Here is a 14832-nt window from a genome sequence, read left to right as displayed (position 1 = left end):
GGCTGGGTCGGGTGCCTTCCAGCCTCTCTGTGGATCCCGCGAAGTGGACGGTTCGCTCCGTGGCTTCTTCCCCGACCCCGCCACCGCGGAAACGGTCACTCGGTGGCCCCCGACTGGGTCAATGCGAGGACGCCCACCTCCTACCTTTGAGCCTCTCCTCTTCTCCAGGGGACAGCCAACTCTTTCTCCACCCTAGCCGGAGTCCGAGAGTTCCAGTCCCGCCCCTCCAGCCCGCCTCAAGCCAGGTGGGGATGCGCCCGGCCCGGGCCGACGCTGGTCCCGGCAGTTCCGCGTCTGCGCAGCGGGCGAGGGGCTGGAGCGGGGCCGGCCGGGGAGGCGCAGGAGACGCGGGAGCCAATGGGCACGCTCGGGGGAGCCGGGCTGGCGGCGGCGGTGGCGGCCAGCCGGGCGCGCACTCTCGGGATGGAGGGCGAGCGCCGGGCATCTCAGGCGCGCTCCTCGGGCCTCCCGGCCGGGGGCGCCGACGGGGAGAGCCCGGGGGGCAGCGCCCCCTTCCCGGGCAGCAGCGGCTCTTCCGCGCTGTTGCAGGCGGAGGTGCTGGATCTGGACGAGGACGAGGACGACCTGGAGGTGTTCAGCAAGGTGAGGGCGGCGGCGGCGAGTCCCGGGAAACTTCCAAGGCAACTCCGGGAGTTGCCAGCATTGCGCCGACGGCTGCCTCTGGCGCGCTCGCCCTCCCGGGGCGGCGGCTCTGAGCTGGGGACGGGTGAGGTCCCCCGGGCTGCTGGATCCCGCCTGCCAGCTCTGGCCGCAGCCGGGGCCGCGTCGCCTCGGGGCCTCAAACCGCAGCCGCTCCCTCCTCCGTACTTTGACCTTCCGTGTGGCGGGGCTGTGGCTTCGTGGAGTCTGCAAAGTTGTGATTTGTTTTCCCTTTCTGCTTCTCTGACACAGACATCTCCTCGCGGCAGCTCCCGAACCTGGGAGGCTAGTGGCTCGAAACCGCCCCCGCCAGCTGCTTTTCGGGCGAGGCCAGCCCTGAACTCTGGGAGAGAGATTAGCCGAGTTTAGAGAAATTATTCTTAATTTAGTGTTGTTGGTTGTGGATTTGAGACTTGGGTGACACCCGAGGTAAGTCTCAGGTCCTGTGGGAATAGGTTCGAGGAAATCTCCCTGAACAGGAGAAAACGGTTGTTTCTAACAGGAAGCTCCTCCGCTGAGGAGCTAAGAATTTTTCAGATGGTCAGCTACTGCCACCCAACCCACAGCCGGCGCTTTCGTTTTTCCTTGCCCCCGGGAAATTTAGGACCAAAGGCTCTTCTTTCCTTATTTTACAGTTGGAGGGAAATTGACTTGTGTGGGCTAGTGGTAGACTTTTGGTACGTGTAGACTGGTGGCTGTAATTTCTTAAAGGGTTTTAGAAAAGAAAAATACCTTTCTTGCAGGGAGGTTGAATGTCGCTCCAGTTTCTCAAGTTGCTGCTGAGAGAAGACCTGAGTTCAGATCACAACGCTGTATTAATTACTAAGAAGCCTGTTCATTTTAATGTTACCTGGAGATGTTAGGTAAAGCAAACGACCTCTTAACCACCGCATTTACTCTGGGAGAGCAAATCCAAGTTAGGAAGTGAACATGCATACTCTGACTCCAAAAAGGAGTATGTAAAACTTATTTCTACTTCGGGTTACATGGAATGATAGGCCCAGGTTTGTATTCCGAATATTTAAACAGACTATCACAGTTTTGTGCTCTTGACTTTTCTATTAAATAGTAAAACAATGGAATTATTTTATATTTAGTTGTAAAAGGTAAACGCTGCCTTTTTATATTCCACACATACTTTATGTTCAGATCAACAACAATTGGCCAGTTAGTGATTTACTTTCTTTTCTTCTTTACATTGCTGTTTAGACAAGAAATATTAGTCTATGGTGATGCATTGTGCAACTTTCAAAATGGAATGGATGGGATCTTGGAAATGGCAATATTGTATCAGAAAAATCGGGGTTTCTTTCTGTTTTTCTTTTTTTTTTTGTCCAGGCTGGACTCAAACTTCTGGCCTCAAGGGGTTCTACCACCTTCAGCTCCCAAAGGGTTTGGGATTACAGACTTGAGCCAAAGTGCCTGGGATTGTTTTAAACCTGTCAAGCGGTTTCTCTTTCCCCAGATTCTAAGTGTCCTAGCTGGCTCTTAAGAATCGATGTTTAAATGAGGTCCTCTCGTCAGAGGCAGATCTAAGGTGAAGCTAATGAAATTGAAGCTTCAGCGCTATTCGTTTGCTTAGACCTCTGGGCGTGTTGGGGGTTACTGGAGTTGCAGATGTTCTAGGTGGGAAGGAAATGACAGGTCCCAACCAGAAGCATTTCTAAATAAGCATTTCTGGTGAATTGCCTAAAGCTCTCTCAGACTAAGGAATGTAGATCTCCATGGCTCCAATCATTTATTGAGATTTCTTTTCTCATCTGAATAATTTGTTTTTCCACCTAATTTTGTATTCTTTTAAAAGTGGACCTTCCAAACTCTATGAGCCCGTACACCTGGGTCCACCCTGCTTTTTCGTGTTAACTGCGCGTCTTGGATGCTTGGAAAAAGTTAAGAACAACGTCTGTAGAAACTGCCCACATAGATTAAGGCAAAGATAATAATATTAGTGAAAATCCAAAAAGAATAGTTGGAAAAGTTTAAACTTAGCCACTTTTATCCATTTCAGTAAGTTGAATTTCTCAACCGTTATCTGTAGTTAAGCAAGCAAATTTAAGAAAGGCTGCTCCACGTGGCCTTCCCTTTCCACTACTCCCTTCCTTGCCTGCTCTTCTATAAAGCAAACACCACTGCTGTTCAGCCTACCCTAGGATGGAATCTCACAATTACTTACGAAGCAGACTGTCCTCCCCTTTAGTACTTTGAGGTTGGCAACCTGCATATTCAATTTACATTCACCTTTTTAGTCTCCTTATTCCCTTAGATTATTTATGAATATGTGCCTGGTGCCCTCTTCCAGAAGCTTTTTAAAGAGTATGAATTTTCCCAGCACTTTGGGGGGCTGAGGCGGACAGATCACTTGAAGTCAGGAGTTCGCAACCAGCCTGGCCAACATGGTGAAACCCCATCTCTACTAAAAATATAAAAATTAGCTGGGTGTGGTGGTGGGAGCCTTTAATCCCAGCAACCCGGGAAGCTGAGGCAGGAGAATCACTTGAACCTGGGAAGCAGAGGTTGCAGTGGGCTGAGATCACACCACTGTATTCCCTCCTGAGTGATGGAATGAGACTTGGTCTCAAAAGAAAAACAAAAAACTTCGTATTATTTCTTTTTTTTTTTCCACAACATATTACAAGTACATGACAAATACATATTTTTGTGTTAAGTATGATTAAAAAAAGAAATACAAGATTTAGTTCTTGCTATCACAATTTTACAGTTCAGGTGGGAAGATGGGACAGAAACTCTAAATGGCAATACAAATCAAGAGGGATGGAAAGTAAAACAGAGTTGTTCTGAATTTTCATATAATCCAGTGAGCAGAAAATGATGCCAACCTCAAGAGAATGCAGAGGACATTGATTTAAAAGAGCAAGTATAGATGTTAGAAAGAGAACAGAACCAATCATACAAAAACAGTAAAATAAAAATAAAAAGAAAATAAAAGAGATACAAATGGTAACAAGAGCCTAAGAATTATTTTAAAACTAGGTCAAAATGAGATGAGGCTTCCAAAAAATTTAACTGGAGAAAAAGGGCCAATTTCTTCACATTTAAAGGAAAAAATTCTCCTCTTTGGGGGAAAAACAATAAATTAAAATAAATTGCCTTTATTTTTATTGAATACTGTATGGAAGAAACAGCTGTGGATACAGAGTAGTGATTAGGCCACAATGAAGCACTGAGATGCTTATCTGGTAGTAAGTGATAGCTCTAATTGGCCTCTTTAAAGATATTCAGGATCATAAAGTAAGATATATATCATCTAGGATAATCAGGGAACTTACAGATGTAATCATCCTTATCACTACTAGTTATCTTTGAGAAGTCATGAAATGCAGGAATGGTTCCCTGAAGCTAGAAATAGGTAAATATTGTTTTTACAAATAATGGGCAAAAAGGAAGTTCTGGAAGGTACTGAACAGTAGGTTTCATTTCAATCTCCAAAAAAGCCATGAAGTGAATTATTTAATATGTTGTTTATAAACACTTTGAAAAAAACATGATCAATAGAAGCTAACATGTTTTATAAGAATAATGAAAGACTTAAGATTGTGTTTATGGTAAATCAGAGTTAATTGAGCAAGGCTTTTGAGAAAAAAATCACTCATTTCTTCAGAAAAGGTTATTTATTTATTTTTTGAGATGGAATTTTGCTCTTGTTACCCAGGCTGGAGTGCAGTGGCACAATCTTGGCTCACTGCAACCTCTGCCTCCCAGGTTCAAGCGATTCTCCTGCCTCAGCCTCCTGAGTAGCTGGGATTGCAGGCATGCACCACCATGCCTGGCTAATTTTTTGTATTTTTAGTAGAGACAGGGTTTCATCATGTTGGCCAGACTGGTCTCGAACTCCTGACCTCAGGTGATCCACCGGTCTCGGCCCCCCGTAGTGCTGGGATAATAGGCGTGAGCCACTGCGCCCAGCTGAAAAGGTTATTCTTGAAAGAATAAAGTTGAGACATCTAACATACACATGTATACATGTCTTTATATATATATGTTTTTTGTTTGTCAATGTGGAAATTCAGTATAGTGATGGAGCAGCATAATTATACTATTCATCTATCAAATAATTAGACAAAGATTAGGAAGTCCTGCTTACTAATTTCTCACATATATTCTCTGAACAGTCTCTATTTGGTTTCTGTTGTGTGCCTGTATCAGTCATCACCGTGATAAAAATCAGAATTCTCTCCAATGATTTAAATGAGAGTTGAATGTGGGGACTATTTATGGAATTATTGGCAGACTTAGTGAACATACAAGGAGTACTGAGGCATTTAGAGAGTTGTAGTGGCAAAAAACTGTTAGCATCCCTAGCTTTAAAGGGACAAGAAATGGAAATAGCATTGCTGGAAACCAGTCAGACCTGGAGCTGTGGAGATGGGGACACTTCTTCAGGAAGTGTATTTACAGAGAGAGGTAGCTACTGCCAGAAATGTGCCAAAGCAGGAGGAAATAAGGGGTATGTTCCCTGAATTCCTCTTCTCCTACCCTTGGTTCTCCTGCTTGCACTCCTCATTGAGTGATCTTGCTAAGGTGATGTCATCCATAGGTGCCAGCCTCCTAGGGCACAGAAAATAGATGGGTGGGGTCATAGGACATAGTACAAAAATGTGGAGAGTTCCTTTCAATAAAGGTGGCTGTGTCAGTATCTCTCATTCTATATGCTCTTCTATGATGTGACCTGCCACTCTCCTATGGAGAGATGGAATAAATGCTGCTTTCCTTGAACTTGGGTGGGATTATGACTGCTTTGATCTATAGGATATGGTGGAAGTGATGCTGTGCAACTTCCCAGGCTAGATCATGAAAGGGAATGTAGGTTTCATGTTGTCCAGTGGGACACTGTGCTTTTTGGAGCACCATGTAAGAAATGCAACCTAAAACCTCCATGTTAGGAAACCCGTGTTACATTGAAGCCACATGTAAATGCTTGGTCAGCAGCCCCAGCTGAAGGCCCTGGCACTATCCAGCATTAAGTGGCAGGCTTTCATGTGAAGATGTTTGCATGATTTCAGCCTCCAGCATTCACATGCCCTCAGCCATCAAGTCTTTTCAGTTGAGCCCTCATGTATAATGGAGGAGAGACAAGACATTTCTGCTGTGTGCTGCCTGAATTCCTGCCTGAACTAGTGGGCATAATAAAATCTAAAACAATAAAATCATTTTATATGACTAAGTTTTCAGATGATTTGTTACACAGCAGTAGTAACTATAACAATAGCTAATAGTCTGTATATCATAATCGGCTTTCCAAATCTTTTGATAAGTTAGAACATTGTATTCAGGAGTAGACTATGAAATTTAATTGGCATAAATATGAAGTTCTGAAGAAAGCTCCATTAGTCATTGTAAGTAAAAATACCATTAAAATATAAGCTTAGTGGTTAAGAGTAGAAACTCTCATTTCTTTTTATTTGAGACAGGGTCTCACTCTGTCACCCAGCCTAGAGTGCAGTGGTATGATTTTGGCTCACTGCATCCTCCACCTCCCAAGGCTCAAGCCATCCTCCCACCTCAGCCTCCCCAGTAGCTAGGACTACAGGTGCACACTGCCACACCCAGCAATTCTTTTTTTTTTTTTTTTGTATATATACATTTTTTGTATTTTTAGTAGAGATGGTGTTTTGCCATGTTGTCCAGGCTAGTCTCAAATTCCTGACCTCAGGTGATCTGCCCACCTCGGCTTCCCAAAGTGCTGGGATTGCAGGTGTGAGCCACCGCACCTGCGCAGGAGTAGGGACTCTAACTACATTGCCTGCATTTGAAATCCTGGCTGCACTGCTTACTAGCATTGTTGCCTAAGGCAAGTTACTTAATGTCAATGCATCAGATTTTTCATCTGTAAAATGAGGATAAATACTAACATGACGATTACATGACTTAATATATGTGTTCCCCTTTCCCTAAGGCCTACATCCTGATCTTGTCTTAGTGGGCCTTACTATTTTGATGGTTAGGAAAAAACAAACAAACAAAAAAACCAAAACAATGAAACAAAATAGGGTTGATCCAGGACTATTTATATTTCTCTTACAAAAAAATTTCACTCTGTGCCATTATAGCCTCCTTATAGGTTAAGTATTCTTTTATATTTCTCCTTGGGGAGGAAGTCTAGGTAGGTGAAGTAGAAAGGTGAAAAGCTCAAAGTTTCTCTTTTTGGGGTAGCATATGTGATCAACAATAAAACCAAAAAAAATAAGGAAACTTCAGAATAAGTTTGGTGAGACCTTGTATAGGACCATTTTATGTGCAAAAATGCCTAGTGGTTTTCAGTGACTGAAAAACCAGTATACACAAATGACATGGTATTGAATTTAAACACCATATTTTCAAGGTCATATAGGGTATTAAATTTAATGTAATTTGAACCGTCCATCCCACTTCTGAAGATCCATTCCACTCTCAGCATTTTTAAAGGAGAGTTAACAGTCGATATCAAAAAATGGCAGAGGAATATGGTCTCATCTTCAGATGCCAGTGCCTTGTTATGGATTCTTTGGAATACTGTATTAAGATGGAGCTGAAATCTGGTCTGGACTTAGAGGGCTTAGATCCTTTAACAAGATCTTCCATTGGCACAGGAAGTAGTAACAGTCTTGTTACATATTTGCTATCCATGAAAGAGAATCAACTAAGGGATTTCACTGATAATATGTTCTGGTAACCATGAGGAAACTAACCTGTGTGGAAAGTCTGGGGAAGAACAAAAAGTGATTTAGCTTGGAAGAGATGGGTTAATTCTTTTAATAACTCCTTATGAAGACTTATTATGATCAGATGGATTAAATGTTTACAGTTTTGAAGGGCAAAACTAGGACCATTGGGTGAAAAAATACAGAGAAGTTTCAGGCTTATTCAGAAAATAGATTTATAATTAAAGGTTCTAAAATGAAAGGGATTACCCAACAGGATCATGAATTCTGTCACTAAAAATGTTCTAGAACAAGCTGGATGACTAACTGTCCCAGAGGAGAGGAGGGTGTGACAGTTGAACTGTCCTTTTTTACTACTAAGAGCCTGTTCCAATGAATTTTTAACTTACTAAATTTAACCATAAGAGCAGTGGAAAGTCTTAATTAGATGGGCCTATTCATCCCTTCAGTTTAGTTCCAAATTGGACTATGTTCTGACATTCTCCAATTCTTAATTTCTCTTCCCAAACCCGTTGTCTTTTCCATTTAATTTTCTCCTAGTGATGTAATAATTCCTTAGGTGTCCAGGATAAAATCCTCAGTGTTTACCTTCTAATCATCCCTCTCATGCACTCTTCATGTCTGTTCATATATCTGAATGTCCCCCATCATTTTTGCCTTTTTAGTATCTCTGGAATTAGTGCCTTCTTTCAGTTTCCTCTCCTATGTTTGGAGTGGTTATGTGGTTACCTCTGAGAACTATTAAAATAGCCTCATAAGGTCCTCATTCTCTTAATATTCTGCCTCCATTCTATATGTTCCCAGCAAATCAGCATTTCCAGAGCACACAGCTCTGATCACCTTTTGCCATTCACAGCTGTTGATGATCAGGCTGTCAGCCTTCTCCTTCACCATCACTCTCTTTCCTGGAGAGCCTCACTGTTCAGTTCCATGACTGTTACGTCACCTGGGAGCTGGTTACAAATGGCGTCTCAGACCCAGTGAATTGGAATCTGATTTATACAGGATTCCTGGTGATTTGTTTCCACCATACAATTTGAGAAGCACTGATCTAGGTTGGTCCACTTGCCACTATGTGAACTTACTGTGTATTTTTCTACTTTTGTGTACTTATTGTTAGGGTAGTGAAATAAAATCTTTTCTGTTACTCATCATCCCTAAGAACCTTCTTCAATCCTCGGCTCGAATTAATTTTTTCCAGTCTGTGCTCTCCATACTAGTGTTTCGAATCATCTGATGCTTAATACATTCTGCCTTATAAATAGATATTATTTCTCTTTTCCAAAATCTTGATTGCTTGTCTATTTTCAATAGATTAAGCTCCTTGGAGGTTGGAGAGTAGGAACTCTATTTACAAAATAAATACATTAATGAATGGCATAGCCTCTGACTTTTTTCATATTTATAGAGACAGTTATTACAGCAATTTGCTGGTGGTCTGTTGTTAGTGAATTCAGTTTGTATCATATTGGTCTTTCCTGTCAGGATACTAAACTAAATAGAATTAAGTTAGTCTTAATTAATGGTGAGTAATGTTATTGTTTGATAATACAACAGCTATGTTGAGCCTCAATCCTGAACAAAATCTCCCATTTAGATTATATTAGAAGAAATAAACACGAAGCATAAACAATCCAAAGATAATAATTTAGAAACCTTCTTTTACTTGAAGAAAAAAACCATATTAAGCTATTAATGCTATAATAGCACCTGTCTCAGGGAGCTTGGTTACAAGTAGTGGAAACTAACTCTGGCAGGAAAGACGTGCAATCTTGAATATTAGATTGCTCACAGAGTAGATATAAAGGCTGGAAATGCAGGTGCAGAAAGGGACAGGCACTAGCAGAAACTATAGCCAATGTTATGTAGTCGTGTGCTGTGTGAGAACGTTTTGGTCAATGATGGACTGCCTAAGACTGTAACACTGTGTTTTTACTGTACCTTTTCTAATCATGTGTTGCAGCCCTGCCTACAGTTTTCAGTACAGTAACATGTACAGGTTTGTAGCCTAGGATCAATAGGCTGTACCATATAGCCTATGTGTGAAGTAGGGTATACCATCTAGGTTTGTGCAAGTGAACTCTATGATGTTCACACGATGACAACATTTCCTAAGGCTGCATTTCTATCCCCATCGTTAAATGACACATGCCTGTATTTGGAAAGGGGATTGGATGTTGTATAAACAAAGAAAATTGTGAGGACCTATAGGAAAGAGCTACAGCTCTTTTTTGCAGAGACAGTGGTGTTTGTTTATTTATTGGTCAAGAGCAATAAGGAAAGTTATGACAAATATTTTGAGAAAATGATGTTAAAAGACTCCAGATTTAAAGTTAGTATACTCTAAAAAGAATACTTTATTTCCATGAGTTTTAAAGATAAAGCTTTATGTTCGTATCCTTGAGGGTCCTGATAATATGCTCTAGCACACTCTGAACTGATAGCCTGCTGTAGTTTTACAGGTAGCTAGTGTGATCAAAAGGAAACACAGATTCAATAGCTATGTGGTTACAGTGTTCAAAATTTATTTTATTCATGTTTGTTTATTTGTGTCACACACTTTCCAAAGAAGATATGAGACTGAAAGTTAAACATTTACATTGGAATCACCTTAAGTATATACTTTACAGTTTTCTCAATAAACAGGTAAAGAGTTGTATGCTTAAAAGATTTTGCTCAGTTTAAACAGAATATTTGATTAACTTTGGATTGTGTATATCAATCAAGCTGGATAATAGAGTGTTACCTCTAGTATTAACAAAAAAGACAATTAAAATTATTAGTAAATACTGACATAAAAATCTACTTATGTTATAGGGTTAAAACAACAGTTTTAACATTGAAATAGAAAAATTGTCTTATTTTTTGACATTGAGAAATGCTTTTATATGACATGCTCTTTTTTTCTTTTTAAATTCAATTTTATTGAGTATATTTTACATGCCATAAAATTCACCCATTTTGGGTAAATGATTATTTTAAAGATAATTAACCAATTGTACAACTATCACTATAAACCAGTTTTAGAACATTTTCATCTCCCTAATATGATCCATTATGCCTGTTTACAGTTAATCTCTGTTTTCTCTCTGTTATAGACAAAAGCCAGTCATCTAAATTTTCTGTTTATATAAATTTGTCTTTTTAGGTAATTGCAAATAAATAGAGTCATATATACTTTATCATAATTTTGAGGTTCTTTCATTTGTCATATTTTTAGATTCATTTCTATTACAAAAATGATTTTATATCATAGTTTTATTTTTAGATAAGTTTTTGTTTTAAAATAAACAGAAGCTTAATCATTTAAATTGAAATATTAAGAGAAAAAGTCTGTTTGGGATGAAAATGAAAGCCTTATGTGTTACCAGAAACAAATGGCAAATTCTTGGTATATGAATCTTGAAAATTAGAAAAAACGAATCTCTAATTTGTTCTGAGAAAAATGTGCATGTGTATTTTGTAATCTAATTGAACATTGAATGCTATCTTCATCAGCTTTCACTAGGTTATGCTGCCGTACAACCTCGCGATTTCAGTGGCTTGCTTACAATTACGTTTTCTTTCTTGCTCGTGTATCTGTCAGCTGTGGCTAAACTGTGATTCTGCTCTAGGCTTTGACTCTGTTCCACATGTCTTCATTTTGGGATCAAGACTGATGCAGTAACCCCTAACTGGGACATGCCACTCCTATGACAGAGGGAAAATAATATGAGCACTGGTGGAAATAGACAATGGCTCCCAGATCTTCTACGCAGATACTGTCATTGTCCAAAGCAAGTAACTGGCCAAACCAATTGGGAGGCACTGAAAATCACCTGGCAACTGGCCAGGAGATGTAATCCTCTCACAGGAAGAAGAGGGATCGTTAGGAACAATCAGACCACCTCTAACAATGGTTTTGTGGCAAAGTTATAGGCAAATGGCATCTTGGACCTTTCTGAATAAATAAAACCAAATTTTTAAAATAGAGTATTAAATACAAGAAATAAAGTTTTCTACTAAGAAATTATTCAAGTGTAATCAAGATTAATGGAGCTGCATTAGATATGATTAATCACCACCAATTAGCTAATGCTCATGAAGAGTCTGAATAAGACCATACCGATGCTTAACAATCTCTAGTTGTGCAACAAATGTTTTACTTTGGAATTTTCAGGTGTAACATTCATTTATCATAGAGTGCTCCTCCCTTTTTAAAAGACGATTAGATAAAACATATGAATACTTGAATTCTGACACAGCAAATGGGAAATGAGCTTTGCTGGTCATTCCTTCATCATAGTCTGTGTTCCAGCCATATGTCTCCTTTCTGTTCCTCAAATATTCTTCCTGCCTTGGACCTCATTGCTCGGTCCGACTGCAATCCTGCTCTCCAAGTGTTTTGTATAGCTGACTCCTTCTCATGTTACCTCCTCAAAGAAGCTTTCCCTGACAGCTCTATGGAAAACATTCTTCCTGCTCCCTGCAGCCCCTTTATCCAACAACCTGCTCCATTTTCTCCTAACACTTACTCTTCTTATCTGAAATTATCTTACTTATCTATATATTTATTTGCTCATTATATGTACCCTCCCCTTCCCTCTCAAATAGAGTATAAGCTTCATGAGAGCAGGAACTCTACCAGTCTTGGCCACTATTGTATCCCCAGCCCAGTGCCTGACACTTGGGTGACATCCAGTGAACATTTGTTAAATGAAATCAAAATACTATACTGAGTGCTTTTTGTGTGCTTGTGGATGGTGAGGGTGGTTGAGTTTTGCTATAAATTAAGAGATGAGTGACTTGGGGAGAATGATTATCATCCCTATACCACAAATTTATTCAACTGTAAAATATGGACAATGATAATTATACTTCCATCAAATGTTGAGAGGATTAAATGAAATAATGTATGTATATGTTGCTAAGGCACATAGTCTCTGGCACTTAGTGCTCAGTATTTACTATTATGGTATATAAGATTAATATTTTGTTTTTGACTTGTGTAAGCAGCCACTTTGAATTTGTAGTGAGATCTTCAGAGGATCACAAAAACATACTGGTTTCTATCTTTGAGGAACCTATACTTATGTAAGGGAAAATATTGTAGCAATAAATTGATAATCTGGATAGGGCTATATGTACATCTACTTAGTTAAGTATGGAAAGTTTGGAAAAATTTTCTATGGATATAAAGGCTCCATAAAACTTAGGAGGGTAGGGTACTTTTAATTTGAAATAATTAGAGCACATGTTTTTAAATTTCCAGAATTTTGGTATCACTTTCACCAGTATTGTTTCTTAAGTGATACAATATGTGCATAATTCCCTCTTGGAATGAGTCCTTACATGTAATATCTGCCAGGAAATTTAGAATTCCTGGGAGATTAGAATGTTTGGTGAATCTGTTTTAATCACCGACTGGTTTTCCCGATATATGTATAAGCATATATTGTCTCTTGAGAAATGCTCTGTCAATTTGTTGGTGGAGTTAGATATCTAGGCCCTTACAGATAGGAGAATATCTGTAAAGACAACACTTTGGTTTAGGGAATAGTTGTGGTTTACGGTAAGACAGGATCCATTTTTGCCATGCCTATTTAGGGCACAGTCAGCTGGTTGTGCTCCTTAAAACCATTTTGATTACATTCCTGAGTTGGGTCTGCAGCGTTATCTGTCTGTAGGACATATATTAAACCTCTTCAGAAGTTCTGGTTAGAGTAATTGTTTTCCCTGGTTTCTTTTGCTTCCAGTTAGTCATCACTGAAACATAGTTGGGTAGTTGGCTGATACTGTGTTTTATGTGCGTATCTATTACCCCAAGCTTATTTTAAGGCCATTTCGGTTGACCTTTTACCGTTTGTAGATTTTGCATTCATGGCTTTAAAATATTTTTGACATGCAATAATATGACATACCGCTGAGGCACAAATGCGAACTGCACCAGTGTGCTGGAGGATGTGCTTAGTTGGGGAGCCTTGCCTACCTTTCAGCCTTAGTATTTTAGTTGTTGTTGATTTGTTCTTGCTTATATATGGAGTTGTCTTTATTGTGGTGATTAAAAACATTGATTTGTGAGTATATATGTCTGAGTGTAAAAAATGTCCCTAGCAGAAAGGGAAATGCTACAAATCTGGAACTTACCTCTGCCTACCTACCACTTGTCAAAAGAATTTTTTTTATTTCTAAGTTTCTTTAGAAAACTGAAAAGAGGCTGGGTGTGGTGGCTCACTCCTATAATCTCAGCACTTTGGGAGGCTGAGGTAGGAGGACTGCTTGACGTCAGGAGTTTAAGACAAGTCTGGGCAACATGGTGAGACCCTGTCTCTACAAAAAAATTTAAATAAATAGTCAGGTATGGTGGCTCCTGCCTATAGTCCTAGGTAATTGGAAGGCTGAAGAAGGAGGATCTCTTGAGCCCAAGAATTTGAGGTTACAATAAACTGTGATTGTGTCACTACACTCTAGCTTGGACAAAAGAGCAAGACCCTGTCTCTAAAACAAAAAAAAAATTAAAAAAAAAAAACTGTGGAAAGACACTATATACTTATCCTACTCAAACATACCTTTTGAAAACTTAAAATGATTTTTATTATGTAATATTTTGATACATATGAAACAATATACATATTTATAAAATATCTGTTTATATTATATAGCTGTCTATATAATATCTATAGTGTAAAGCCAGAACAAGCAACAGCTTGTGGGCCAAATCTGGTTGACCTTTTATAAATAAAGTTTTATTGGGACACAGTCACACTTATTTATTTGTGTATTGTCTATGACAGCTTTTACACTACAGTGGCCAAGATGAGAAGTTGTGACAGAAACCAGATGGCCTAAAAAGCCACAAATATTTACCATCTGGCCCTTTACAGAAAATTTTTGCAGATTCTTGGTAATAGAATGATAAAATTTGCATCCATGTTCCACTCCTCAGGTTAAGAAATAAAACATTAAAAAATTTTGACATCCCTGTGTTCCCCTCCGTAGATTATCCTTCTCCTATGAAAAAGAAATGGATAATCTGAATTTTATGTTTGTCATTTGTTTGGTTTTTATGGAAGTTTATATAGGTATCTTGAAGTAATATATTTTAAAGATTTACTGATTTGGGAGCCTTGAATGTTTTAGGACTTTAAAAAATGATACCATCCTGTGCAAATTCTCCTATAATTTGCTTTTTTTCTCCTAATACTTAGTTTATGAGAATTGGCCATATTGCTGTATGAAGTTGTAGTTTATTCTCATTGCTCTGTAGTATGTACACCCTTATATGCCTATTTCACTATTTATTCATTTTTCTGTTTCTAGTGTTTTTCTAATTTCCAGCAATGCTTCCTTGAATACACTTGTACTTCCTCACGTTCTGTATGCTACAGAGCTGTATACTGACTACGTACATTTACTTATTCTTGCTTTAGATTTTTATTTAACTTCATGGGAAATTGAAAAAAAGTGAATTCAGTGATGAGTCCCAGGGACCCCTGTCATATTTTGATGTAAGATTTTGACCCCTGTCATACTT

The 14832-nt window shown here is 39.3% G+C and overlaps 1 protein-coding gene across 6 annotated transcripts in view; it reads left to right on the top strand.

Annotated features, from left to right (window-relative positions):
• The first annotated feature begins 412 nt into the window (after positions 1 to 412).
• The window catches only part of SNX7 (sorting nexin 7), a 108494-nt gene continuing 94074 nt past the window's right edge, over positions 413 to 14832 (top strand). For all 6 annotated transcript variants that reach the window (XR_013400582.1, XM_028831304.2, XM_077952636.1 and 3 more), the window contains exon 1: positions 413 to 603. Coding sequence is in view for 5 of the 6 variants with exons in the window: in XM_028831304.2 (XP_028687137.2) it covers positions 424 to 603 (180 nt within the window). In the remaining variant the exon portion in view is untranslated. The remainder of the gene's footprint in view (positions 604 to 14832) is intronic.

The sequence above is a fragment of the Macaca mulatta genome, chromosome 1, assembly GCF_049350105.2.
Source record: "Macaca mulatta isolate MMU2019108-1 chromosome 1, T2T-MMU8v2.0, whole genome shotgun sequence".
Lineage (NCBI taxonomy): Eukaryota > Metazoa > Chordata > Mammalia > Primates > Cercopithecidae > Macaca > Macaca mulatta.
Note: the sequence above shows the minus strand (reverse complement) of the source record. Positions and strands in the feature narration are given on the sequence as shown.